At 39.9% G+C, this 26903-nt stretch overlaps 2 protein-coding genes across 2 annotated transcripts in view; one reads left to right on the forward strand and one right to left on the reverse strand.

Moving 5' to 3' along the window:
* LOC131939241 (metabotropic glutamate receptor) overlaps positions 1-26903 on the forward strand; it is a 118863-nt gene that overhangs the window by 15477 nt on the left and 76483 nt on the right. The window lies entirely within an intron of this gene.
* LOC131939231 (cytochrome P450 3A41-like) lies at positions 13903-17700 on the reverse strand. The gene is made up of 4 exons (XM_059297433.1): positions 17559-17700; positions 17054-17255; positions 15912-16809; positions 13903-15530 (listed from the first exon to the last, which is right to left on the reverse strand). Exons 2-4 carry the CDS (start codon positions 17239-17241, stop codon positions 15003-15005), a joined length of 1614 nt encoding a protein of 537 aa, XP_059153416.1. The 5' UTR covers positions 17242-17255; positions 17559-17700; the 3' UTR covers positions 13903-15002.

The raw sequence follows: 26903 nt of genomic DNA on the forward strand, positions 1-26903 counted from the left end.
TGTATCACAATCCATTGGATACAAAAGTCAGTGGCCTGGGGGGGGGGGGGTGCTAGAATATTGTATGACCAACATCATCACTAAATTTATTGAAACCACCACGGCCAAGTTCGTTACCTTAATAATGATATATATATATATATATATATATATATATATATATATATATATATATATATATATATATATATATATATATATATATATATATATATATATATATATATATATATATATAATTTGTGGCGATAGATTGTAAAAGTAAAGTCTTAATCTTGTCTTGCGCTTTTAACCTCAGAATGTAACGCAGGGTTTGTTTATAATGGAGATGCGAGGAACACAACGACATCTTAGTGAGTAATCGATGCCTGTAGATGTGTATGGGAGGACAGGATGTTTGTGTGGTTGACGACGGTAGGTTGCTTCCCTTTGATCTGTAGCGCCGGGATGTGGGATCGAAGGCTGATCGATCGGCTCAGCTTGTACGTATGATTGGTGTCGGGGAAAGTCAGCTTCTGCGGGGACTGATAGGGGACTGATAAGGGACTGGCAAGGGACGGACAAAGGGAATGTGAGAAGTGCCGTGCCAATCATGTGTACGACTGTACCTGTCCTTTAGACTGTATCAGCCACTTAAGATCGTACCAGTTGTACTACCAGCAGACAAATAATAGTGGGATAGTACTGTACCGGCTTGTATCATAGTGACCTGATTGTACTTTTTGTACCACTGTACCGTCCTACTTTTTAAACCACTGTTTCGTCCTACTTTTTAAACCACTGTTTCGTCCTACTTTTTTAAACCACTGTTTCGTCCTACTTTTTTAAACCACTGTTTCGTCCTACTTTTTTAAACCACTGTTTCGTCCTACTTTTTTAAACCACTGTTTCGTCCTACTTTTTAAACCACTGTTTCGTCCTACTTTTTTAAACCACTGTTTCGTCCTACTTTTTAAACCACTGTTTCGTCCTACTTTTTTAAACCACTGTTTCGTCCTACTTTTTAAACCACTGTTTCGTCCTACTTTTTTAAACCACTGTTTCGTCCTACTTTTTAAACCACTGTACCGACGTTTTTTTATCACTGTTTCGTCCTACTTTTTAAACCACTGTTTCGTCCTACTTTTTTAAACCACTGTTTCGTCCTACTTTTTTAAAACACTGTACCGACGTATTTTTTACCACTGTACCATCTTTCTTTTGTACCACTGTACCGTGCTTTTGTGTACTATTGTACCAACCTAACCATACTTTTTGTACTTGTGTTCTAAAGTAGGCACACTTTTTTGGTACAAATACTCTGACCTTTTCAATGCCCTGTATCTTTGTATCCTTATTACAACCAACTTAACACCCCCCCTCCCACTCATTATTCTAAATCAACTAAGAACTAGTTTTAAAAAAACTTTTTGCTAAATGGATTTACTCACACTTTTACGTTTGGCTGTTCTTGTACCATTCAGACCTTTGAATAGCTCCAACAGTTTTGGGTGTTCACGTTGGGTCTGCGTAAAGTGCTTCTAGAAATAGTTGGAATAGATTTGTATAATTGTAAAAAATTGCACACTCGTACAGAATATATTCATGTAAACATACAATTACGTATTCACGTATACATCAACGACGAAATTAAAAACCAGTAAAAAAAAAAACGAATGATCCGACGCAAAGAGGATTCTCATGTTTTTTTTCTCCCCCTCTCTTGTACGTCATTTCGTGTGATCAACGTGGCCTGGTCCGCCGTAAATGAATGGCGTGCCCCGTACCGGTCATTCATCTTCCACAGGCTTGTAATGTAGTTCATGATATTTCAACCTATCTCCATCGCTTTGATTTGGCATGCCAGTTGGCGCCAAATGTGGGCATCTCGGCTTAAAACGACAACAAGGCCACCCCCTCAACACAGGGGGAGAAAAAAAATCCGGGAAGGATTCGACCAATCAATAACATTATGCTGCGACTCGAGTTATCGTTCCTAGTTGTTAATCTTCGGTGGAGCTGATTGCGTCGCGGAACCAACAAGGGAAGAATGTGTTGACAAACTTAAGGAAGCCATGATTCAGCATACATTCTATAAGTCTTAAATCAAGTTGAACTCGCGAAAACAACAAATGAATACTTTACTGTTGAGCATTTGAAGACCACACGGGATAAAACACAGATGCCCACTTTTTGAAATTTGTGTGCTAGTACCATATTCATACAGTACTAGTTAGTACTAGTGTATGTCTATCACGTATCACAATATGAAAGCGTTAAAACCGTCTTGATCCCGTCAATATGTAGAATTTTAAAATCATGTTAAAATGGAACAGCAAAGAATCTCAAACACAAAATCCCATTTTTCTCAAATCTATAAAAATGTGACAATTGGTTTATCCCCAATGGTTTTCATTTGTTTTTATATTACTCTATAAAATCAGAATTCTTAATTTATGTTAATTTACTTTTCATTGACGTGGTACTAAAAAACGTCGGCTCTGTATTAAAAGTTTTCACACTCGTTAAGTTAAACAAGTTGTAAAACTATAGTTTGTAAAATTTTAGGCTTTCTATGCTCAACCTCCGTCTGTAGTTGCCTAATCCACCTTCACTGATGTGAGACACAAGAACAAACCAAGAAGCTGTCGTGAAGAACCGAAGATAAAAATTAAAGTATAATAACTAGGCTGATGTGTTGACGACTTATTTGCATGCAGCTTGTGGGGGAAGGGGAGGGGTGGGAATAATAACCCATCACGAGGAGGGGAGGGGAGGGAATAATAACCCATCACGAGGAGGGGAGGGGTGGGAATAATAACCCATCACGAGGATAGGTTTTATTTCTCTGGCCCGGCGGGGGCCGATCTGAAATTACACCTCATTTTGTTCCACTGTATAAATCAGTTTATGTTTTTTATTTTTTGGTTTTCGTTGACTTCCGGGACGTCGTGATCTCTGATCCGTGGGTAATGAAATCTGGCGCCCCTCCCCCTCCCTGGTGGGTACACTACATGGTGCCTCTCCCCCCGACCTGGTGGGTACACTACATGGTGCCTCTACCCCTTCCCCTCTCTGATGAGCACACTACATGGTGCCTCTACCCCTTCCCCTCCCTGATGAGCACACTACATGGTGCCTCTACCCCTTCCCCTCCCTGATGAGCACACTACATGGTGCCTCTACCCCTTCCCCTCCCTGATGAGCACACTACATGGTGCCTGTACCCCCTCTCCTCCCCTCCCCTCCCCCCTGTGAGTACACTACATGGTGCCTGTAACCCCCCTCCCCCTGTGAGTACACTACATGGTGCCTGTAACCCCGCTCCCCCCTGAGAGTACAATACATGATGCCTGTACCCCCTCCCTCCCCTCCCCCCCTGAGTACACTACATGGTGCCACTACCCCCTTCCCTCCCCTACCCTATCTGGTAAGTACACTACATGATGCCTGTACCCCCTTCACCCCTCCCCTCCCCCTGTGAGTACACTACATGATGCCTGTCCCCCACCCCCTGTACCCCTCCCCCCTGTGAGTACACTACATGATGCCTGTACCCCTCCCCCCCTGTGAGTACACTACATGGTGCCTGTAACCCCCTCACCCCCCCCCCGTGAGTACACTACATGGTGCCTGTACCCCTCCCCCTTGTGAGTACACTACACGGTTCGCCAGACTACTGGCATGGTTGGAGCCGCCGAGCCGCTGCGGAAGAGTTCTCGGAATTCTGGGAGATTTCCGCTCCGACAAGTCCGGTTTCCGCTCCAGATAACTTTCGTCTTATCCGAGGTTGAAAGGTCACGGTGACATGAATAGCCTGTGAGACGTTACTAAGCATACGTCACGCGAAGGGGTGAGGGGGGAAGCCGTAGTAGAGATTGACTCAGGCAGAGGGGGGGGGGCAGCCGTAGTAGAGATTGACTCAGGCAGAGGGGGGGGGGAGCCGTAGTAGAGATTGACTCAGGCAGAGGGAGGGGGGGGCAACCGTAGTAGAGATTGACTCAGGCAGAGGGGGGGGGCAGCCGTAGTAGAGATTGACTCAGGCAGAGGGAGGGGGGAGCAACCGTAGTAGAGATTGACTCAGGCAGAGGGGGGGGGGGGCAACCGTAGTAGAGATAGACTCAGGCAGAGGGGGGGGGGGAGCCGTAGTAGAGATTGACTCAGAGAAGTTGGGGGGAATGGGTGGATGTTCCAACATACTTCCGTTTGGCAAGTCTGGCGTGAGTTTTCTCTGGAATAAGCCGTAGATTCTAATTTTGATTTCAGCTGAAAAGTTTCAAATGTATCTGTAACTTCCAGAATTTTAAAATGTATCAATAACTACATTTTGATTTTAAAATGTATAAATAACTACATTTTAATTTTAAAATGTATCAATAACTACATTTTAATTTTAAAATGTATCAATAACTACATTTTGATTTTAAAATGTATCAATAACTACATTTTGATTTTAAAATGTATCAATAACTACATTTTGATTTTAAAATGTATCAATAACTACATTTTGATTTTAAAATGTATCAATAACTTGCAGAATTTTAAAATGTATCAATAACTACATTTTGATTTTTAAATGTATCAATAACTACATTTTGATTTTAAAATGCATCAATAACTACATTTTGATTTTTAAATGTATCAATAACTACATTTTAATTTTAAAATGTATCAATAACTACATTTTAATTTTAAAATGTATCAATAACTACATTTTAATTTTAAAATGTATCAATAACTACATTTTAATTTTAAAATGCATCAATAACTACATTTTAATTTTAAAATGTATCAATAACTACATTTTAATTTTAAAATGCATCAATAACTACATTTTAATTTTAAAATGTATCAATAACTACATTTTAATTTTAAAATGCATCAATAACTACCGGATTTTCAAGCAACCATCTAAGAACTTCAACATGCACTTCTTAATATTTAACGCACAATTATTTATGGTTATTGAAAACCATAAAATATCGGCTCGTTAGGGTACTAACATTTATAGGATATTTATATGGGGTATTTAGATGCCCCGTTTCAAATATTTCCCAGTGGTATTTATAGGCCCTGTTTACAGCATATCTGAGAGACATTTATAAGCCCTGTTTATAACTTATCTCAGGGACATTTATAGTCCTGTTTATAGCATATCTCAGGGACATTTATAGGCCCTATTTATTGCATATCTCAGGGACGTTTATAGGCCCTGTAAACTTTTCCCCAGGGACATTTCAAGGCCTCGTATCACAATTTTCCCTGAGACATTTCGAGGTCTCACTTACAACAAATCATCCATCGCATTCTCAGCACTTTTAAACGATAAGAAGAAAACAACAACTTTAAGTTGAAATTTATTTTAAAAATATCTGAATGTCTAAAATTTGAATTTATAACTTTTTAAAATAATATATGGACTTGTAACATAAGACTTTTAAAAAATAATCCCCATGTACTGATGTATAATGTATTAGTTTAACTTAATATAGTTTGTACAAAAGACAGCTCAGCTCCTTCATTAGTTATGTGTATTTATTTTGGGTATTTGTAACTATTTTATAGGTGGATAAATCAATGAAATAAAAAAGATGCTATTTAACTCTAGAAATGTAAGGAGGATATACATGAAGTCGATAACTAGCATGGAATGGAAAACGGATATGGAACTGATTTAGGACTGGTCGCGGACTCCAAAGAAGCATTTCTATGAGATCCTGTCACAATATTCTAAAGAAGCGTTTCTATGACAATGTGTGGCGATATTTTAACGAAGCGTTTCTATGACAATGTGTGGCGATATTTTAACGAAGCGTTTCTATGACAATGTGTGGCGATATTTTAACGAAGCGTTTCTATGACAATGTGTGGCGATATTTTAACGAAGCGTTTCTATGACAATGTGTGGCGATATTTTAACGAAGCGTTTCTATGACAATGTGTGGCGATATTTTAACGAAGCGTTTCTATGACAATAGCGGCTATGATCTCTTACGGAAACACAGAACTCCTCGATTTTATAACTAGCTTTATTCACCCTCCGCTCTGACCGCCAAAGAAAAGAACAGCATTATTTCGTTTCATTAGTCGGATTCCGTTCCATTTTTTGAAATTTCCTGCAGGGGAGATTATTAACTTTTAATACAGGGGACATCATTTTCAATTCCTGCTTGTTTGCTCAGAATAAAAAAAAACTAAAACTAAAAATAAGATAAAAGAAAGAGAATGAAAAAAGAATGGGATGAAATAAAACAAAAAATGCCTGATTGCTGCTAATTGTATTTCTTGTCATGTTGGATGTTAGTGCTGTAATACCGTGACAGTCAGTTTGTGAAGATTTATCGGAGTTACTGGACGTTCGCGGACTTCTTTAGATTTATTTCGATTAAACCAGTTACTGAGCACCAACCACGACTAACGAAGGATTGAGAAAAAAGACAGGGGGGGGGGCGAATTTTTTTTTTTACTCAAACTCGTTAGCTCGTTGCAAATCAGACTCGAAGACAATCCATCTTGATTCGGTTTAAATAGAAGGTTTCAGAGTTGCTTCCCTCTGGTCAAGGTTCACAGTTACTTCCCTTGGTGAAATCGATTCTCTCATTTCCGCCACTTCCCATGTCAATGATGAGGACTGGAAGCCCTCGGTCGGGTGTCGACTTCCCTCGTGTCTACTTTCCTCTGTCTAATGTCTACTTTTCTCTGTCTTATGTCTACTTTCTCTGTCTTATGTCTACTTTCTCTGTCTAATGTCTACTTTCTCTGTCTTATGTCTACTTTTCTCTGTCTTATGTCTACTTTTCTATGTCGTATGTCTACTTTCTCTGTCTTATGTCTACTTTTCTCTGTGTTATGTCTATTTTCCTCTGTCTTATGTCTACTTTCCTCTGTCTTATGTCTACTTTCTCTGTCTAATGTCTACTTTTCTCTGTCTTATGTCTACTTTTCTCTGTGTTATGTCTACTTTCCTCTGTCTAATGTCTACTTTCCTCTGTCTAATGTCTACTTTTCTGTCTTATGTTTACTTTCCTCTGTCTTATGTCTACTTTCCTCTGTCTAATTTTAACTATTCTGTCTTATGTCTCTCAATCTCATACCTCTCTATCTCATTTCTCTACCTCATGCCTCTACCTCACCTCTCTACCTCATGCCTCTACCTCACATACCTCCTCAGACCTCCCAATGCTGCCCCGACCCTCCCCACAGGGAATTGTCCCCCCCCCCCCCTCCCACCCCCTCCTTCCATTTCTTTGATTCGCCCCAGTTCAAGGGAAATAACAAAGATAAATAATTGATTGTAATTAGACCTCCAATTATTTGGATCATTAATTGACACCACCCCCCTCCCCACCAAAAAGAAATCTTCCCAATCAATGAGCTGACTTGTTATTTGTAAATTCAGCCAACATCTGTTTTGTCAAACCTGCATCTATCTTTAAGGGTGCCTCATGCAAACATTGGTGAAGGGTGTAGATTTTAGTGTCGACGTAGTTAAGGATGGGTGTGTTTTTTTTTTACTAGGGTGATTGACATTTAGATTATAATTGGCTAAAATGACGTAATTTGTAAAGGACGTAAAGTATAAAATCTTGGAGTCATCACATATCATCTTTGATACTGAATATAAGATATGTATAAAAGTTTTAAAAAGTTATATCGAGGTAAAGAATATAAAAAAGAAAAAAAAATGCGGATTGAAAAAAAAGAAGAAAAAATTATAATAACAGTAAAAACGTTTTTTTTTTTAAATTTTGCAAATGTGAGCAGATTAAATTTAATTGCACATTTCAGAGCTTTAGGGACTGTTACATCATTTTTAAAATTCCAGTTTAAAAAATCTAATTTTAGAACAGGCAATTTTTTTTTGTATCCTGAAAGAAGAGCTTCAGCCTTCAGGCATTTTTTATAAGTACACGATTTTGTGGAAGATGCGATATTTTACAAGATACGATACAGAGGAACATACGATACTTTGGAAGATACGATACTTTGGACGATACGATACTGAGTAAAACGATACTGCGGGTGATGCCATACTGTGTATGATACCATACTATGGATGATGTTGACTTGTAAACATACAGAACTAGCTACCCCCCCCCCCCCCCGCACACACACCCTCACATCTCATTAAAACACTAATATCGTCCCACCATCTGATAGGAGAATGGACAAAAAACAAACAAACGACAACGACGAACGAAGTCGATTACTGTAGAGTGTGATCAAATCGTCATTTTCCGATCCTACGGTCAATCGATACCCGTCTTACTGAGGACGGTCGATACAATGTTATCTTCCATGGGACGGTCGATACAATGTTATCTTCACGGGGACGGTCGATACAATGGTATCTTCACGGGGACGGTCGATACAATGTTATCTTCACGGGGACGGTCGATACAATGTTATCTTCCATGGGACGGTCGATACAATGTTATCTTCCCGGGGACGGTCGATACAATGTTATCTCCCCTAGACGGTCAATACAATGTTATCTTCCCGGGGACGGTCGATACAATGTTATCTTCCTAGGAACGGTCGATATGTTATATTAGCGCTTACATCAGTCGCTGTCAGCCATACCATTCAGGTGATTTTCAAATCTTCTATACCTTATCAACACACCAGCCCTCGGTCTGTATTACAGGTGTGTTGGGTCTGTGTCACAGGTGTGTTGGGTCTGTGTCACAGGTGTGTTGGGTCTGTGTCACAGGTGTGTTGGGTCTGTGTCACAGGTGTGTTGGGTCTGTGTCACAGGTGTGTTGGGTCTGTGTCACAGGTGTGTTGGGTCTATGTTACAGGTGTGTTGGGTCTATGTTACAGGTGTGTTGGGTCTGTTTCACAGGTGTGTTGGGTCTATGTTACAGGTGTGTTGGGTCTGTGTTACAGGTGTTGGGTCTGTGTTACAGGTGTGTTGGGTCTCTGTCACAGGTGTTGGGTCTGTGTCACAGGTGTGTTGGGTCTGTGTCACAGGTGTGTTGAGTCTGTGTCACACGTGTTGGGTCTGTGTTACAGGTGTGTTGAGTCTGTGTCACAGGTGTGTTGGGTCTGTGTTACAGGTGTGTTGAGTCTGTGTCACAGGTGTGTTGAGTCTGTGTCACACGTGTGTTGTGTCTGTGTCACAGGTGTGTTGGGTCTGTGTCATAGGTGTGTTGGGTCTGTGTCATAGGTGTGTTGGGTCTGTGTCACACGTGTGTTGGGTCTGTGTCACAGGTGTGTTGGGTCTGTGTCACAGGTGTGTTGGGTCTGTGTCACACATGTGTTGAGTCTGTGTCACAGGTGTGTTGGGTCTGTGTCACACATGTGTTGGGTCTGTGTCACAGGTGTGTTGGGTATGTGTTACAGGTGTGTTGGGTCTGTGTCACAGGTGTGTTGGGTCTGTGTTACACATGTGTTGGGTCTGTGTTACACGTGTGTTGGGTCTGTGTTACAGGTGTGTTGGGTCTGTGTCACACGTGTGTTGGGTCTGTGTCACAGGTGTGTTGGGTCTGTGTCACAGGTGTGTTGGGTCTGTGTCACAGGTGTGTTGGGTCTGTGTCACAGGTGTGTTGGGTCTGTGTCACAGGTGTGTTGGGTCTGTGTCACAGGTGTGTTGGGTCTTTGTCACAGGTGTGTTGGGTATGTGTTACAGGTGTGTTGGGTCTGTGTCACACGTGTGTTAGGTCTGTGTCACAGGTGTGTTCTGTCTTTGTCACAGGTGTGTTGGGTCTGTGTCACGTGATTGTAACACGTAACAATTCCCATTTTTAGGTGTGCAGGTAAAAAAAATGTTTACCGAAGTAGCTGATTCCTGAGTAGCTATTAACGGAAATAATGTAATTAATGACGTCATTAATGGCCTGATCTAAAAAAAAACGTGTATTGCTGTCATTCGCGTCACCAGCGACACGTGACGTCATCTCCTCAAAAGACAAAACCTGGAATCCTTTTGTGGTTTTTGAATTGTGACGGCTCTTTACTAACGTCGGTGTGGGGCCGGCTTGTAAAAGTTTAATGAATGGGTTGAAATCTAATTAGTGTTTTGGTGATAATTAGCAGCGGTGTAAGCTGATATGAATGGAACTATGGGCTGTAGTGTGAGTTAGAATAGGTAAGGTTTTTTTTTTAAACTAAAAGACAGTGGTTAACCTATGTATTAGTGGTTAGCCTATGTTGTAGTAGTCAGTGTATTGGTTAGTGGTTAGAATGGTTACAAGTGTTTATTGAGATAATTACAGTGACTGCGTGGTCGGACAGTAGAACACACGAATGCTAACCCGAAAGTCTCGAGTTCGGATCCGGGGATGAAATCCTTAGGACGTCTCAAACCTGATGAGTACGTTAGGAAACATAATGGCGTCTGGGCTTAGTGTTGACTACCTACATATGCCGAGTCTAAAAAAACAAACAACAGGTGAACTCTACTGTATCTGCACTATGGACCACCATGTTTCGGAAGCGTAACTTTACTTTTATATTTATATATTTTATATTTATATATGTTATATTTATAAGTAGTTACCATATTTCTACTTGGTTAGCCTGTCATGTTGTGGGGTACTTCGTCATTTGCATAACTTTGAGTGCTTATACAACAGTGTATGTGCTTAGCATGCCGTGAGTTTCCTACATCAAAGATAGCGCTCACCACAGCCGTATAAAATTAAGCAAATCAAAATCAAATTTACCGCAAAAGTTCAGCCCGTAGATTTAAATATCTTAAGTTCTAAACCCAATTTTAAACATCTTTTATCCTCCTTTTAAAAGCGTCGCCGCATTTTATTTTATTTTATTTTTAAAACCCAGCTAGCCAGCAGTCCGGCTCTTCAATAGGAATTATCGATTCCCACAATGCATTACGTTGTTGTTATCAAACCTAAAGCTTTTCTGAAAGCTCGCGTTAATAGACTGGTTAGCGGCGGTGGCCGAGGTAATCAGAGGTACATATTTGTCGATGTTACCTGGGGGTATGAAAAGGGGGGTGGGGTAGGGTTGAGGGGACCCAGGTAAAGAAACGACAACCCCTCTCCTATCCCCCCGGGGGTTAGGTAGACAGAGGGTTCCACAACTTGTAGAACTGTGACGTTTTGAGGAGAGTTTTTTTTTTATGTTGGGATAAATAAAGTTAAGATATAAACGTTCAATAAACTAGGCGGTATCTAGCAGGTCTATAGGTGTGTGTGTGTGGGGGGGGGGGGGGGAAGGGGATGCGATTAGTTGTGTTGTGTGGTTGGAGAAAAGAAATGACTATTGTAAAATTCTGTGATTTAAGAGTGTTTCAGTATTGTTAGAAGAGTATGAGGTCGGGTAGTTGGCTCGTAGTTAGTGAATGATGTAGTTGGGCGGTTAGGTTGGTGTGTCGTTATATTAGAGTTTCAGAGTTTGAAATGTAAGGAAAAATTTCAGGAAAATTTCTTTTTACAGAACGCTGCTCTAGGGTTTTGTAGAGATGTGTAGAGGTGTTGTAAAAGTGATCTACAGGTGTTGTTGTAGATGTTGTAGAGGTGTTGTTGTGGGGGTGCTGTAGAGGTGTTGTTGGGGGTGTTGTGAGGGTGTTGTAGAGGTGTTGTAAAAGTGATCTACATGTGTTGTTGTGGATGCTGTAGAGGTGTTGTTGGAGGTGTTGTGGGGGTGTTGTATAGGTGTTGTTAACTCTTGTACGGTGATCTACCTGTTTAGAGACGTGAATCTTGCCTCCCACCTATCAACAGGCGCTGAAGTAAAACATCCCACCACTGTTTGTTTAGTGTAAAATATTCGTGTCGCATCATTAGAATGTTCCGAGGTTACCGACGTAACTAACATTCAACACGACGACACAGCGAACTGTATGCTTGATGAATATTTCATGCTTTTTTGTCCGTCCCAATCAATACATTTCAAACGTCCTTCTAACGCCGGTAATGACATTATCAATCCGCGTGTAACTGGTAATTATTAGCAGACTAATTAATTATCGCTGGTAGATGATAGAGATCATTAATTAATTAATTAATCAGTGTATGGTTGTCAGGTACAAATAGCCGGCGGGGCGAATCACTTATGTGTTTTCTGGGAGGTTTTTTAAAAGATGCTAAAATAACCAGACATCGCGTCATTGCTTATGACGCATGGCCAATTCATGATCCACCGGTGATCGATTAAAGTGTGTGACGTATGATCCACTGACGATCGATTAAAGTGTGTGACGTAAGATCCACTGACGGTTGAGTGAGGATGTTGAATATCCATTCAGTGAGGGTCGAATTAAAATAAAACAAAAACAGAAACTAGTAATAGAACGACCAAGTCTGGTTTGGTGATAGATTAAATAAACCTGCATGCTTTACCGGTGATGTAGCATTAAAATTAAGTTTAGTGTTAAGGTTTATCGTGGGATTAGGGTTTTTCAGATTGTAACATTATAATAAGGTTTAATGTTACGGTTAATCAAAGGATTAGGATTATCTTTGGCTTGAAATATGGATACAGAATATGTTTGTTTTCTTATAGATTCGACACCGCATTATTTCTTGGATTAGATTAACTTTACTGCACTTTACAATTATTAAATAGTGCAGGTGTTCTGTGTGTTAAATCCACCTTAGCTTAACAAACTAGCCGCCCCCACACCACACTCACACCACCACCTATACACACTACCCATCCAAACACTACACACACACACCTCACACACAAACCATCAAATAATCCCTTACCCCACACCCATCACACACAACTCAAAAACAACACCTCATACACACACCACCGCCACACCACATTCATACCACCACATATACACACCACCCGTCCAAACACCACACACATCACACACAAACCTTCCAATTATTCCCAAACCCACATGCACTACCTCCACACCACTCCCCCACGCAGCGACCACCGAAATCAACAATACCCACATCCGCACCCCACCCCACTCCAGCCCAACCCCACCACTCCACCCACACCCCCCACACCACACCTCACACTTTGATGTGTGTTAAAATTCTTTTCATCTCATCCTCCAGTCCCGCCGGTCACGTGGTCATTAAAAAACGACCCAGTTAATTAATTATTCACAGAGTTGACCAAAGCAGGGGCTGTCCTGTGTGGCATTCAACCCAAGATATGACGTCACAGCTTCAACCCTCGCCGTAGTTAATGACTGATAATTAGGTGATAATTAGATAACTGTAATGGATCTTAGCCTAGTGACTCGTGATTAAAGCTGGGGGCATTTTTTTTAAAATCAGGATATTATTATATGAATGTTTGCGATAGTATTGTGCATGTACGAACGAATGTAGGACAAATATGCATGATCAATTAATGGATTGTGGAATGTGGATATTAACCACGGATAAAAATGGCGGCTCATTAGATAATGGGGTAGCTCAAAGTGCTGACATGGCATTAAGTTGGCACAGGTCATCTAACGATAAACAAGTTGACATCATAATGACAAGTCAGCAAACGATGAAAAAGTTGGTCTCATAATGACAAGTCAGCCTACATTTGACAAGGTGGGCTACAGTTTACATGTTGGCGTCCGTTTGGCAAGTTTGCTTTAAACTGACAAGTTGTTATCGAGATTGACAATCTGGTCAAAAAATTAACGTGCCACAAATTAATTATTTGGCCAACTAGTAGAATTATGTTCTTAAAAAGGAGTTTTAAACATTGGTTAAAATTAAATGATAAATATAATTTTTTTTAAGTTGGTTAAAAAATTGGATATTTCATTACCAACATTTGGGCCACAACTAACATTTTACAAAAAAAAAACCCCAAAAAAACAAAAAAAAAACCATTATGGCCGAACACCTACATTTAGCTACAGAACACCATTATGGCCACAAATCAGATTTTTAGCCACAAACTAACATTCTGGCCACAAAAAAATAAAAAATAAAAAAAAATAAACAATTGGCCACAAACCAATATTCTAGCCACAACCCAACATAATGCCGAAAACCTAAAAATCTGCCCACCGTTCAACATTTTTATCCCAGTGAATGTTTGAAGCAGTCAGACGAACTAGTTATTCAACGTGTCGCTTGCTTGAGACAGAAAAAAAAACAACTTTATGGTTTTAAGAAAAAAAAACGTTCTCGTTTGTTTTCTGATGAAGATTTAATAAAACTAAAACTTTACCTATTGCAAATATTGTAATACACAAAACAGGACAAAATGATCGATGATCAGTGTTATTTCCAACATTTCGACAACAAAATGGTGGTTGGACATTGCCATTTCCAACATTTGGACCACAAAATGATGGTTGAAGAATGCCGTTTCCAACATTTGGACCACAAAATGATGGCTGCATACTGCTATTTCCAAGCATTTGACCACACATCTGTCTCTTAGCTTATGTAATTCACCTCCACAGGACTGTAAGCTAGGTCCGAAACTTTGACCTACATTCCAACTGTGACGTATGCGCATCATCTGATGCCATGCCGGCAGTTGATAGTGTTAAACGTTGAACAAATAGGGTCATAGTTCACTCAGGAACTCAGTTTTCTGCTAGCTTGGTCCGTTCAGTTCATGTCAACTAAACGTAGTTGTACACGTTCGTTAACAGTTTCATTGTAGCTTGATCACTCTTATTGAACTTAAACCGAAACAAACTCATCTGGGCAAATCCAGTTCATATAAAGTCACCCTAATTACAGTTTAATGTTAGAAACTTTTAATCAAAGATATTTAAAAACACCATAGATTGTGTTTAAACTAATCAAACGTAAGTTTAAATCCGTAATAAAGGTTTTTAATATATTTAGAATAAAATCAAAGGCAAACTTTGAAAAGAGGTAAATACATCGAAATATTGTCATATCAATCTATCTTTTTTTTTCCTCTGTCAGCCTTACATTTTTTTTAAATTTAAATAATTTTAAGTAACTTACGCTAAGCTACAAATAGGCACTTAAATAGACGTATAAGCAACTAAACTAGTCCTCGTCCTAACAGTATAACAGCCAAGTCCTTAATACTAATCCACAATCTAACTCATCGTAATTCCTAGTTCGTTGCCCAGCTAATCTTGTCCTTCACCGTCCCTAACTCTTCCCCCTTAACTCAAAAGCCAATCTGATTGGCTGCTCCGGGGTTAGCAGACCTTGAGGCGTGAACTTGACCCCGTCGCCCCCCTTCTTCGGCTCCGTCTCCTCGTTCAGGATGACCTTGACCCTCCTCAGAATATACACCAAGGCGATCTTGAGCTCCAGGTAGGCCAACCTCATCCCCAGGCAGATCCGTGGACCGTGGCCAAAACACACGAAGGCCAACGGGTCACGCTTCTGCTTCTCTTCCGGGTCGAACCGCTCCGGTCTGAACTGATCCGATTCCGGCCAGATCCTGTGGTCCTTGAGAATGTGGAAGAACGGTATCTGAACCAGCGTCCCCTTGGGGATGGTTACCCCGTTGTAGGTGCGGGTGTCCTTGGCTTTTCTGGTAACTATGGGAACGGGAGGGTAGAGCCGCAGCGTCTCGTTGACGGTCATCTCGGTGTACGTCAGACTGTTGAGCTCCTCGGGGGTCGGGTTTTCTCCCTGTACGACCCGAGTTATCTCCTCGTAGACTCGGTCCTGAAACATCAGATAAGGAAGTTTAACTCTGGCGTGTCGGACTAGATCAATGCAGTATTTTCATAACATTTTATCTTAATTGAAAATATATTGTGCCTGTTTTAGTTTACGTATTTTAACAGATATTCAAGATATTGAGAACAAAAAACTGATGCCGTATTCAAATTATACACGGGGCTCAATAGTTGTTCAAACTTTAAAATATGGACTGGGTGAAGTTTACCAAGTCATTTATTATCATTTCAAACTTATTCTTTAACCCTATTATTTTAAGTATGAAAACCAACCTTACTCTTAAAATGCGTATATCTGTATTTAATAACTTAAATAACAATTTAAAAAATAATAATTTCTGTCTTTGAGTAAAAAGCGAAACCTTGCCTGTATATCCGGATGCGATGCCAGAACGTAGAGACACATCTGTAGAGCCGTGGCCGTGGTCTCCAGTCCGGCGAAGATGACCAGCATGGAGTGGCCCAGAATCTCATCGTCCGTCAGCTCCTTGATGTCAGAGCCGGACCTCCAGCTCCCAGCGTCCGGCTCGTCCTCGTCCACCTGCTCCAGCTTGCCCTGCTTCACGGCTTCGTTGGCTTTCAGAAGTAGGTCTAGGAAATCCACCGACTTCCGGTCGGAGTGTTGTAACTTCCGTCTATCAGCGACTGTCGCGTCTAGAATTGTTTTAAAATATTTGTCGGCGTCTAGATCAATCGGCTCGAACAGTTGGATCGACTTGAAGACTTTATTAAATATTTTAAGTAACGACGGGCTAATTAAAATCATGGTCTGGATAATGATTCTCCTTATTCCTAAATTAGTCGCTAGCATTGACTTAGCGTAGTTGAAAAACTCCGGGTCCTTCTGGCCGATAAAATTGACGTTTAATCCGAAACCCGTTTTGGCAATGACCTCACACGAGAACCTCCCCGTGGCGTCCTTGATGGCGACCGTGGTGCCGGCCCGGGCAGCGGCCTCCAGGTAATTCCCCAGGGCCTGCGCCGACTTCTCAATTGTCTTGGCTATGTGTCTCAGCTTGCCGGAAGTGAACGTCGGGGAGACGATCTGTCTGTGTCGCCGCCAGCTGTTCCCTTTGGCGAAGAATAGAGACTTGGCGAATGGCGAGTTGGAGGTCAAGCCGTCGCTTCGGTCGACGAAGTTATTGAAGTCTTTGATAAACACGTGCCTCATGAGGTCAAAGTTCGTGGTGACGATGCTCTGTCCAGTGCCGGTGACGATGGCCACAGTGTCACCATAGGCGTTAATGATATTTGACAGCTGTTTTCTGATATACATACATATATACATATTATATATATATATATATATATATATATATATATATATATATATATATATATATATATATATATATATTCGTATGTATATTTATATTAATTTTTATATATGTATGAATATACATATTCATATAAATAGGTCTATATATATATATATGTAATGTTGTAACATTTTGCTGGATATAGCGCATAGTTTCTGTAAACATCTCAACCAGCAAGTTAAAAACGCACCTGAAATCGTCCCCAAAGAAATAAAATGGCGACAGTTTGGGGCACTTGACGCCCAGCCTCGCCCAGTCGGAGCCGCTGGTACGTTGCCAGTAGTGGTAGACGACCACAGCCAACGTGGCAATAGCCAGGTAAGACGTGATGGATGTGATCCAGCTGACAGACATCACGTGGTCAAAAAACGACGCCATTTTTTTTCTCTCCGCTGAAAGAAAATTGTGTAAGAATTTCTCACTTCGCCTAGCAAACTTATGAATATTTGAATGCTCAAAAAATGAAGCTTTTTAATTAAACTTGTAATTTTTTTTTCTAATTCTAAATATTTTAAAAACATAAACCGAAGTTAAAATCTGATAAGGATTTATAAAATAAACAACCAACAACTTGAAATCAATACATAAATTCTTCTATAATATATTAATGATTATAGCAGTTATCAGAAACCAGTGCCGAATTTCTAACTATTTAGATAAAGTTTGATTTCAAACTGATTAAAACCAAAACATACTTTCAATGTTCCCTAATTAGGTGGTATTCAAAAGTTAAAAAATGTTTCTATTGACTGGAATTTGTCTCCAACATATGCAACACATTCGGCGTCTTTGAACGGTCCTAACAAATCACCTTTCGTTTGATTGATTCCTCCTATCAACTCCGTCACAGCAATTTAAGTTCTAGAACTATCTGACCCTCGTTCTTTAAAGTTCTTATAACCCGTTCAGTGACTCACTACATACTGAAGTTACATTTAGCGACCTATTTTCTTACGCGTGTTTTGATTGGCTGTCGCTGTTCCACATGTTACCCAATGCACTGTCCTCTTGTGCAGGTGTAGTGCAACACTTGGGGCACTTGACGCTATCTGATACAGCTGTTTGTTTGTTTATCAAATCTTTTAATTAAAATACAGACACCTCGAGAGTCCCATGATTGAACACAGTAGATCATGGTCGGTGTTTCTTGGACTTAATAACCCCCCCCCCCCCCCACTCCGGAGGTGGGGGAGTGTTCGATAAGGACGGAATGGGACAAGGGGGTTGAGGTTGTAAGGTATAGGACAAGTGTTGTGAAGCATATTCTTTTATTAGTAATTAATGTATCACAATATTGGAGGTATCATTACACGGCAAACTAAAAGTATCGCAGCATCTTGAAACTACTGTTATCATTACATCACAAAATAATTACAACTATTGATCCAGAGATGCTTTGTGTACGCGGTGTATATCGAGATAGCTGCTGAACATTTATAGCTTTTTGAAAGAGTGAAGTTTTGATTAGGTCCACTTATGAGGAGGTCTTCTGTTATTTTCAAAAGGTCTTCTATTAGTTCACAAAGTCTTCTATTAGTTCCACTGGGCCTTCTATTAATTCCACAAGGTCTTCTATTAATTCCACAAGGTCTTTTATTAGTTAAATAAAAATGTCTTCTATTAGTTCTATAAAAAAGGTCTTCTATTAGTTCCAAAAAAGGTCTTCTATTAGTTCCAAAAAAGATCTGCTATTAGTTCCAAAAAAGGTCTTCTATTAGTTCCAGAATGTCTTCTACTAGTTCCTCGATGTCGATTATTAGTTCCACAAGATGTTATAGTCTTAGGTCGACAAAAGGTCCACCTCTAGGTTCCGTATACAGCCTTGTAGAAGGTCATCTTATCGATACAACAAGTATGTCAGGGATTAGGCCCTGCACTCCCCTGCACTCCCTATCAAACCCTACCTACGCCCCTCTAGTTTCTAGCTGTAAAAAAAAACAACCTATGAAGAACGCGTCGTTGGGCCGTTACTAACACACTGTAACGCCTCCATAGATGCTGCCTAAAGCCTACCCAACCATAACATAATGTATCCAACCTCATGAATACAATATGTACACATAAAAATCAATTGGAAACAATTTCTAACTGCCTTCTCCAACTTCTAAAACGTTTCTCTTGAACTCGCCGCGAAGAGTTTTATCAACTTGATTGCAGTTGTGAAGATGTAGGACAGGAAGTTGCGTCAGCGTGATGAAACAAACAGCGACACCAATCGTCTAGTCTAGAACTTTTCCACAACTTCAAGTCTGATAACTCCTGATGATAGATGAGCGACACAAGACAAGAGTTCCCTTTTAACCCCAGTGGTGACGTTCTTCGCTCCCTTGTAATTTTTTTTCTTTCTTAAAATGTATAGAGTTATCTAACTTTCTCTTCAGGTCTCGTAGCTCTGACCATATTCCCAATTCATCCCAATCAATCGGGGCTGATCAATTATGTATCGTCCTATAAACATTCAATACGCATCTCGGCAGGTGATAGAAGCCTCAAAGAGTGGCTTCCCCGCACGAGTTGAATACGCTGAATAGTTAATGCGACACACAAACAGGTTAGGCCAACTGGCAACTGGGTTAACGTTAAGGTGTGCTGAGGAGGGTGAAGTTTAGGTCAGGATTACACAGCTAGTTCAGTTCCAGGTAGTGATGGTAGTTTGACGTTTGGGCGAGTAGTTACACTTGAAGTCACTGGGAAGTGAGATCGGTCAGGGAGTATAGTGGATGGATGGAATTTTTATAAGAATAATATGGGATTTCAAGTACAATAGGGTGGATGATATATATATATATATATATATATATATATATATATATATATATATATATATATATGCCTATATATATATATAGGCCTATATAAATATATATACATACATATATATATATGTATATATATGTATATATATGTATATATATATATATATATATATATATATATATATATATATATATATATATATATACATATATATATATATATATATATATATATATATATATATATATGCATAGATGTTGTCTATAAAGCTTAACAAGTGAATATTGGTTGCTTATTGCAGTGTACGAGATCTATTACAACAATATTCATGTCGTCCTTTAAACATTGTATATACAATCCAACGCAATAAACAGGACGCTTGAATTAGTGTTGTGTCTTAAGTCTGAAGTCGAGTGTCGTGTTTACCAGATGTGTTGCAATGGTCTGGACGCATGACAATAGTCACGTGATATTTTGCGTGACTTCACGGTTGTCACATGATCCTTGCGCATGTCAGCTTGACCTACTGATGTACTTTAACTGACATATTGATCTAGGCCAATACATTACGGCATAGAGGTCTTCTGTTACATATCCTATCCTGAAATTAGTTCCCTTTATCTAGGGAAAAGAAGAATAACAAAACATATGCAAAAATGTAGAAACACAAACAGGGACATAATTAAAGGTAACATTTACATTATGTCTGACACACACACACATACACACATACATACACACTAACACCCCAAACACACGAGGTATGTTCATGTTTGATCACGTGATACACCCCGTGTAACAATGGGACGAGAGAGAGTGCCAGACAGGCGATGATGCGTGACGACAGAATGATCCCACTCTGTGTGAGTCAAACACCAGCAGCACCGTTTTTCATGTCATCGTGACATTTAGACTGACATCATGCGCAGTCATATGACATTAGGAGTCACCATAATGCGCAGTCATATGACATTAAGAGTCACTGTCGCCGTCATGCGCAGTCATATGACGTTAAGAGGCACCATCATGTGCAGTCATATGACATTTAGACTGACCGGCATGTGCTGTCATATGACATTTAGACTGACCGTCATGTGCAGTCATATGACATTTAGACTGAGCATCATGTGCAGTCATATGACATTTAGACTGACCGTCATGTGCAGTCATATGACATTAAGAGTCACCATCATGTGCAGTCATATGACATGTCAATGTCGTATGACTCCACCTGATGGTGACTTTATGTCATATGTCTCCTCATGATGGAGTCATATATAATCATGTGCAGTCATATGACAATCAGTCACCATCGTGTGCAGTCATACGACATTAAAGGTCACCAATATGCTCAGTCATATGACATTACGAGTCACCATCATTAAAATAAAATTATTTTAAAAGTTACCTTTATCTTTTTGAACATTATCTTTAATTTTCGGTACCTTTTTATTTTATTAAAACTTAGTTTTATCTTTTCATACCTGTGAACATACTTTGAGTAATTTGCAGTTTATTTACTGCAGATTTTCTCCAGTATTCGCACTTCAATTATTTTATAATATCTGTTAAAATATCTATTTTAAAACCACCCGACACCTCCGTTTTTTTCAGAAGTTTGTAAATGAACGATACCGTTTTTATTTAACAGCGATACCGTTTTTATGTAACACCTGACATTGAAAAATAACGCTGACACGGAATCGGTGACAAAGACGTATCGATACCACGATGGATGCCGATAAATATATGGCCGTAGATCTGAGATTGTCAGGTAAAGCAGACAGCCGTATGAAGGAACATCAGCAGATGAACTATTTGCTTTCAGCTTTCTTTTAATATAGATAAGCCTGTCAATGTTACATCCTATAACGATATGTTTAGGGCAATGCAAACAGATCTTCATGCAGATATATATATATATATATATATATATATATATATATATATATATATATATATAAATGTATGTATGTATGTATACTTCATATGTTTGTTCTTCTTCTAGTTGGTTCTTGACTATACCTTTGGGTGGGATTTTCTACAATAAAATTAAATATTACATGTCAACTTGTTAGGCAGCATATTTGTCGCCGACTCATTTGTCGCCGACTGATTTCAACCAGCTTTTTTTCTCCCTGGAATTGCTTCCATAGCCTTTGCCCAGCAAAGAACAAACTACAAGGCACCAGTTGTTTGATTTTGGAAATGTCTTTCCTATATAAGTTCTTGTCCCCAGCTATCGAGCATCATCTTCCAGGGGTTTGAACTCGAGACTTTTCGGTTAAGCAACCCTTTTATGTTTGCTATTCGTCCGCAGGTAGCAACATTATTATTACAATTACTTGTTGTATTTATGTGCCCCCCCCCCCCCCCTGAGTGTAACGCACTGTACAAAGCCACATTAGCATACCGTTAAATGACCAAATGACAGCTCTTGGTGTGACATTCATCCCACCTTTACAATAACTTGACGTCATTTAAATATCACCGAACTTGATATTGAAAGTTTTAGCGGTAACGAGAAACCACATATAAACCTGTAGTTAATGTGCTAACATAAGCATTGACGCTAGCGTTCAATACGGTAGCGGACATTCAGAGTTTCTTCCAGGCATCTCTTCGGGGGGGCGAAGCCCCCCTTGAAATTTTTTTACCGCCCCCCCCCCCCCGAACGAAATGAAATTTATATAATTTATATAGAAAATATATACTTTTAACAGTGTCCGCCCCCGAAGAAAGTCTACCGCCCCCCCCGACAATTTCAAGTGCCCCCCCGGAGAAAAAAGTCTGAAAGAAACACTGCGGACGTTGTCTATCTGCAACATAGCCGTCATCAGCTACAGGCTCACTTAAATGGCGTTGTTGTCATTTGGCTAAATGATAGCCAAAATGGAACACCTTGTTTGACATTACATGTTAAATTCTAGCCGAAATAATGAATGCCAGATGGTATGTTGAGAATGTGTAAAGTAGTTCCTTAAGTAGTTGAAGAATACATGTCCTTTAAAAAATAACCAGAGAAGTATTGTGTTATCAGTTTAACATTAACATATATGGTATTTTTAAAGATTTTTTTAAGGTTTATTATTCGTTCAGTAGGTCCAATTTCAGCTATACAAGAACATAATGGCAAAGTTATTGAAAGGAGTTTAATGCAGTGTACATTTTCAAAATTAACGCCGTTTTACAATAACGATATTTTCTTGCAAAATGTAGCAAATAGTTCCTAAGGTCGGAGTTCAAAGGCCAGCATGACAGGTTTAACAGGGGCTAAAAGTCCGGCTTTCTTGACCTCCACTGTGGCTCCCCTCCTTGGTTCCGTCTGATCGTTGAGCACGACCTTGACCTTCCTCATCACGTGGGCCAGCGCCATCTTGAGCTCGAGGTACGCCAGCCTCATGCCCAGGCACAGTCGCGGCCCCTGCCCGAAACTCACGAACGCCATCGGGTCTCGCTTGTCTTTCTCGCTGGGCGAGAACCGGTCGGGGTCAAACCGGTCGGGGTCGGGCCAGATGTTGGGGTCCATCAGGATGTGCCAGAGCGGGATCATGACCAGCGCCCCCTGCGGGATGGTGACCCCGCTGTAGGTCCGCGTGTCCCTGGCCTGGCGATTGATGGTGGGGATGGGGGGATGCAGGCGTAGGGTTTCGCTGACCACCCACTCCGTGTACCTGAGCTGATTGAGGTGGTCCACTGTGATCTCATCGCTGACCAGAACTTCTTGGATCTCCTGGTAAACTTTCTCCTGAACCAACCAAAACACAAATAGGTTACAAAACAATGTTTTAACAGTTATTTACTGCCAGTAAACACATTATAAACTAATTAAGGATGTGTTAATAAGTGTATAAGGATTAATTAACTATTGCATATAGACAATTCATTATGTAACTATTCTTAGAGTTAAACATATTTATGTAGCTAATTGGAGACTTCATCAAATATATAAAATTTTCTGCACTTATGTGCTGCAATTTCTAAAAGGGAAACTATGTTATTTTCTCTTTTGATATTGGAATATAAAATAGAAAATGAAATACATGAATTACATCTTAGAAGTCGATTTTTAAAATTATAAATGTGTTTCTATTAAAACTGCCTGCGTAAGTAAACACGCAATTTTTACATTTTTTTTTGCTGTAGTGAGTTCCTTATGTCTTGGTGTCTGGTTAAATGGTCAGTTTCTTACTTTAACTGAATGTCTTGGTGTCTTGCCATACCTGTTTATCTAGATGTCTTACCATACCTGTATGTCTTGGTGTCTTACCATACCTGTATGTCTTGGTATCTTACCATACATGTATGTCTTGGTGTCTCACCATACTTGTATGTCTTGATGTCTTACCATACCTGTATGTCTTGGTGTCTTACCATACCTGTATGTCTTGGTATCTTACCATACATGTATGTCTTGGTGTCTCACCATACTTGTATGTCTTGGTGTTTTACCATACCTGTATGTCTTGGTGTCTTACCATACCTGTATGTCTTGGTATCTTACCATACATGTATGTCTTGGTGTCTCACCATACTTGTATGTCTTGATGTCTTACCATACCTGTATGTCTTGGTGTCTTACCATACATGTATGTCTGGATGTCTTACCATACCTGTATGTCTTGGTGTCTTACCATACCTGTATGTCTTGGTGTCTTACCATACCTGTATGTCATGGTGTCTACCTGTATGTCTTGGTGTCTTACCATACCTGTATGTCTTGGTGTCTTACCATACCTGTATGTCTTGGTGTCTTACCATACCTGTATGTCTTGGTGTCTACCTGTATGTCTGGATGTCTTACCATACCTGTATGTCTTGGTGTCTTACCATACTTGTATTTCTTGATGTCTTACCATACCTGTATGTCTTGGTGTCTTACCATACCTGTATGTCTTGGTGTCTTACCATACCTGTATGTCATGGTGTCTACCTGTATGTCTTGGTGTCTTACCATACCTGTATGTCTTGGTGTCTTACCATACTTGTATTTCTTGATGTCTTACCATACCTGTATGTCTTGGTGTCTTACCATACCTGTATGTCTTGGTGTCTACCTGTATGTCTTGGTGTCTTACCATACCTGTATATCTAGGTGTCTTACCATACCTGTATGTCTTGGTGTCTGGCCAGCTCGTACAGACACATCTGCAGAGTTGTCGCCGTTGTCTCCAGCCCAGCAAAAATGACCAGCATCGAGTGGCCGAGGATTTCCTCATCGCTTAACGCCCCTGGCGCCACAAGAGTTGTCTCCGCTGGGATTTGTTCATCCAATTCTCCGTCCATCTCTAAAGTCCCTGTTTTAATGGTCTCGCTCTCCACGGGGTCTCCTGCCTTCAGCAGCAGATCCAGAAAGTCCGACTTCCGGTTCTCCCCGAGTTTCATTTGCCCTCTCCTCTCCGCGATCGTGTTAGCTAGCACCTGCTTGAAGTAAAGGTTAGCCTCTAGGTTCACCGCGTCAAACAACTGCACGGACGGGAAGATTTTGTTCAACCTGTGCACCAATCCGGGAATCCTGTTCAGCCACATCAGAAGGAAGTTGGAGACGCCTTCGTGGAATAAGATAATCAACTTCTTGCCGTGTTCGAAGAATTCAGAGTTCTCGTCCTTGATAACGCTGGCGTTCAGACCGAACGCGATTTTCGCGATGACCTCGCATGAATATTTCGCACTGGTGTCTTTGATTGGCACTACTTTTCCTTTTATTGCGTAATCCGCTAGGTAATTTGCGAGCTTTCGCGCCGACTCTTCGACGGGTTTTGACATTTGTTTCAGTTTTCCTGAAGTAAATGTGGGGGAGACAATCTGTCTGTGTCGGCGCCACTCGTTTCCCTTGGCGAAGAACAATCCTTTGGCGAGTGGCGAGTTTGAGTTCAGGTCGTTGGCGCGGTCAGTGAAGTTGTTAAAGTCTTTGATCAGGACGGTCCTGAGAAGGTCAAGGTTAGTCGTTAGCAGCCACATCTCATTGCGGAACTTTAGTCCGACGATGTTGCCGTATTGTTCCAGTAGTGTGGCCATTTGCTTTCTGTAGATAAGAGCATTTATACTGATCTTATATATATATATATATATATATATATATATATATATATATATATATATAACATTATATATAGTATGTATAATGTGTATATATATAAATAAATAAATATATGTAAATATAGGCCTATAGTATGAATAATCTATATATATATATATATGTATATATATATATATATATATATATATATATATATATATATATATATATATATATATATATATATATATATATATATAAGCACCATGTATGTTGCTAATTTAACGATTCCTTTAGTGATTCTTAGATTCCTAAATTTTAGCTGCTGATTTATTTGAACTAATTGCCTCAGTGATTTAATGTTAAGTTTTGGTTAGATTATTGCTTAAAACCTTAAATATTGGGTTAGTGATCGTAACTCACAGAACACACCTCTCCGTTGTAGCAAATCATCAACAACTAACACTTTAGGACAACAGAAACATCTGCTTACCTGGGATTTGAACCCGAGAAAAAATTTCTGGGCAGTGTCGGGAACTTGACGCCCAAACGCGACCAGTCCTTCTCTACGACCTTGACCTCGTTGGTGTACCGTGAGTAGACAAGCACACACGCCAAGGTCAAGGTGACGAGTAGCAGTGTGGCAGGTGAGGTCATACAGACAAACTCCACACACGGGAATACGAAGGTCTCGAGGATAGCCATGACCTGTAGGTCAAAAGGTCAACTTCAATTTTGGTGGTGAAATTTTTAAACAACAAAAATATAAACTTTACCTTTGGCAGAAAACGGTTTAAATAAACAAGAAAAAATTAAACTAACTGGATTAGTAAAAAAAAACCTAACCCCTTATCTAGTTAACTCTAGCGTGTAGTATTCTCAAAGACGTTTATTTTATACATACAACTACAATAGTGTGGGAAGGAGAGTAAAGGCGGCTGGGCATGGTGCTGACCACACTATCTCTTCATATGCCGAGTTCACAAAAACTCGTGAACTCTACTTCACTTGCCCAATAGACCGTCAGGTCCGAAAAGGGAACTTTACTTTTACTACAATAGTACAGCTATCATTACTGACGTTAGTTTAAATACCTTTTTTTTATACAAAAGAACAAACTAAGACCTAGTTGTAAGTTTAGGGCGGAGAATAACCGACAGCAGCATTGATATAAAAAGAAATACGTATTAAAAATAAAATGGAAATAACAACGCTAAACAAAAATTGAAGTTCAATGGCCATGCGCAGAGTTCTAAAAAATCAA

This window comes from Physella acuta, unplaced genomic scaffold (assembly GCF_028476545.2).
Source record: "Physella acuta isolate Inbredline_101_S28 unplaced genomic scaffold, ASM2847654v3 ptg000269l, whole genome shotgun sequence".
Lineage (NCBI taxonomy): Eukaryota > Metazoa > Mollusca > Gastropoda > Physidae > Physella > Physella acuta.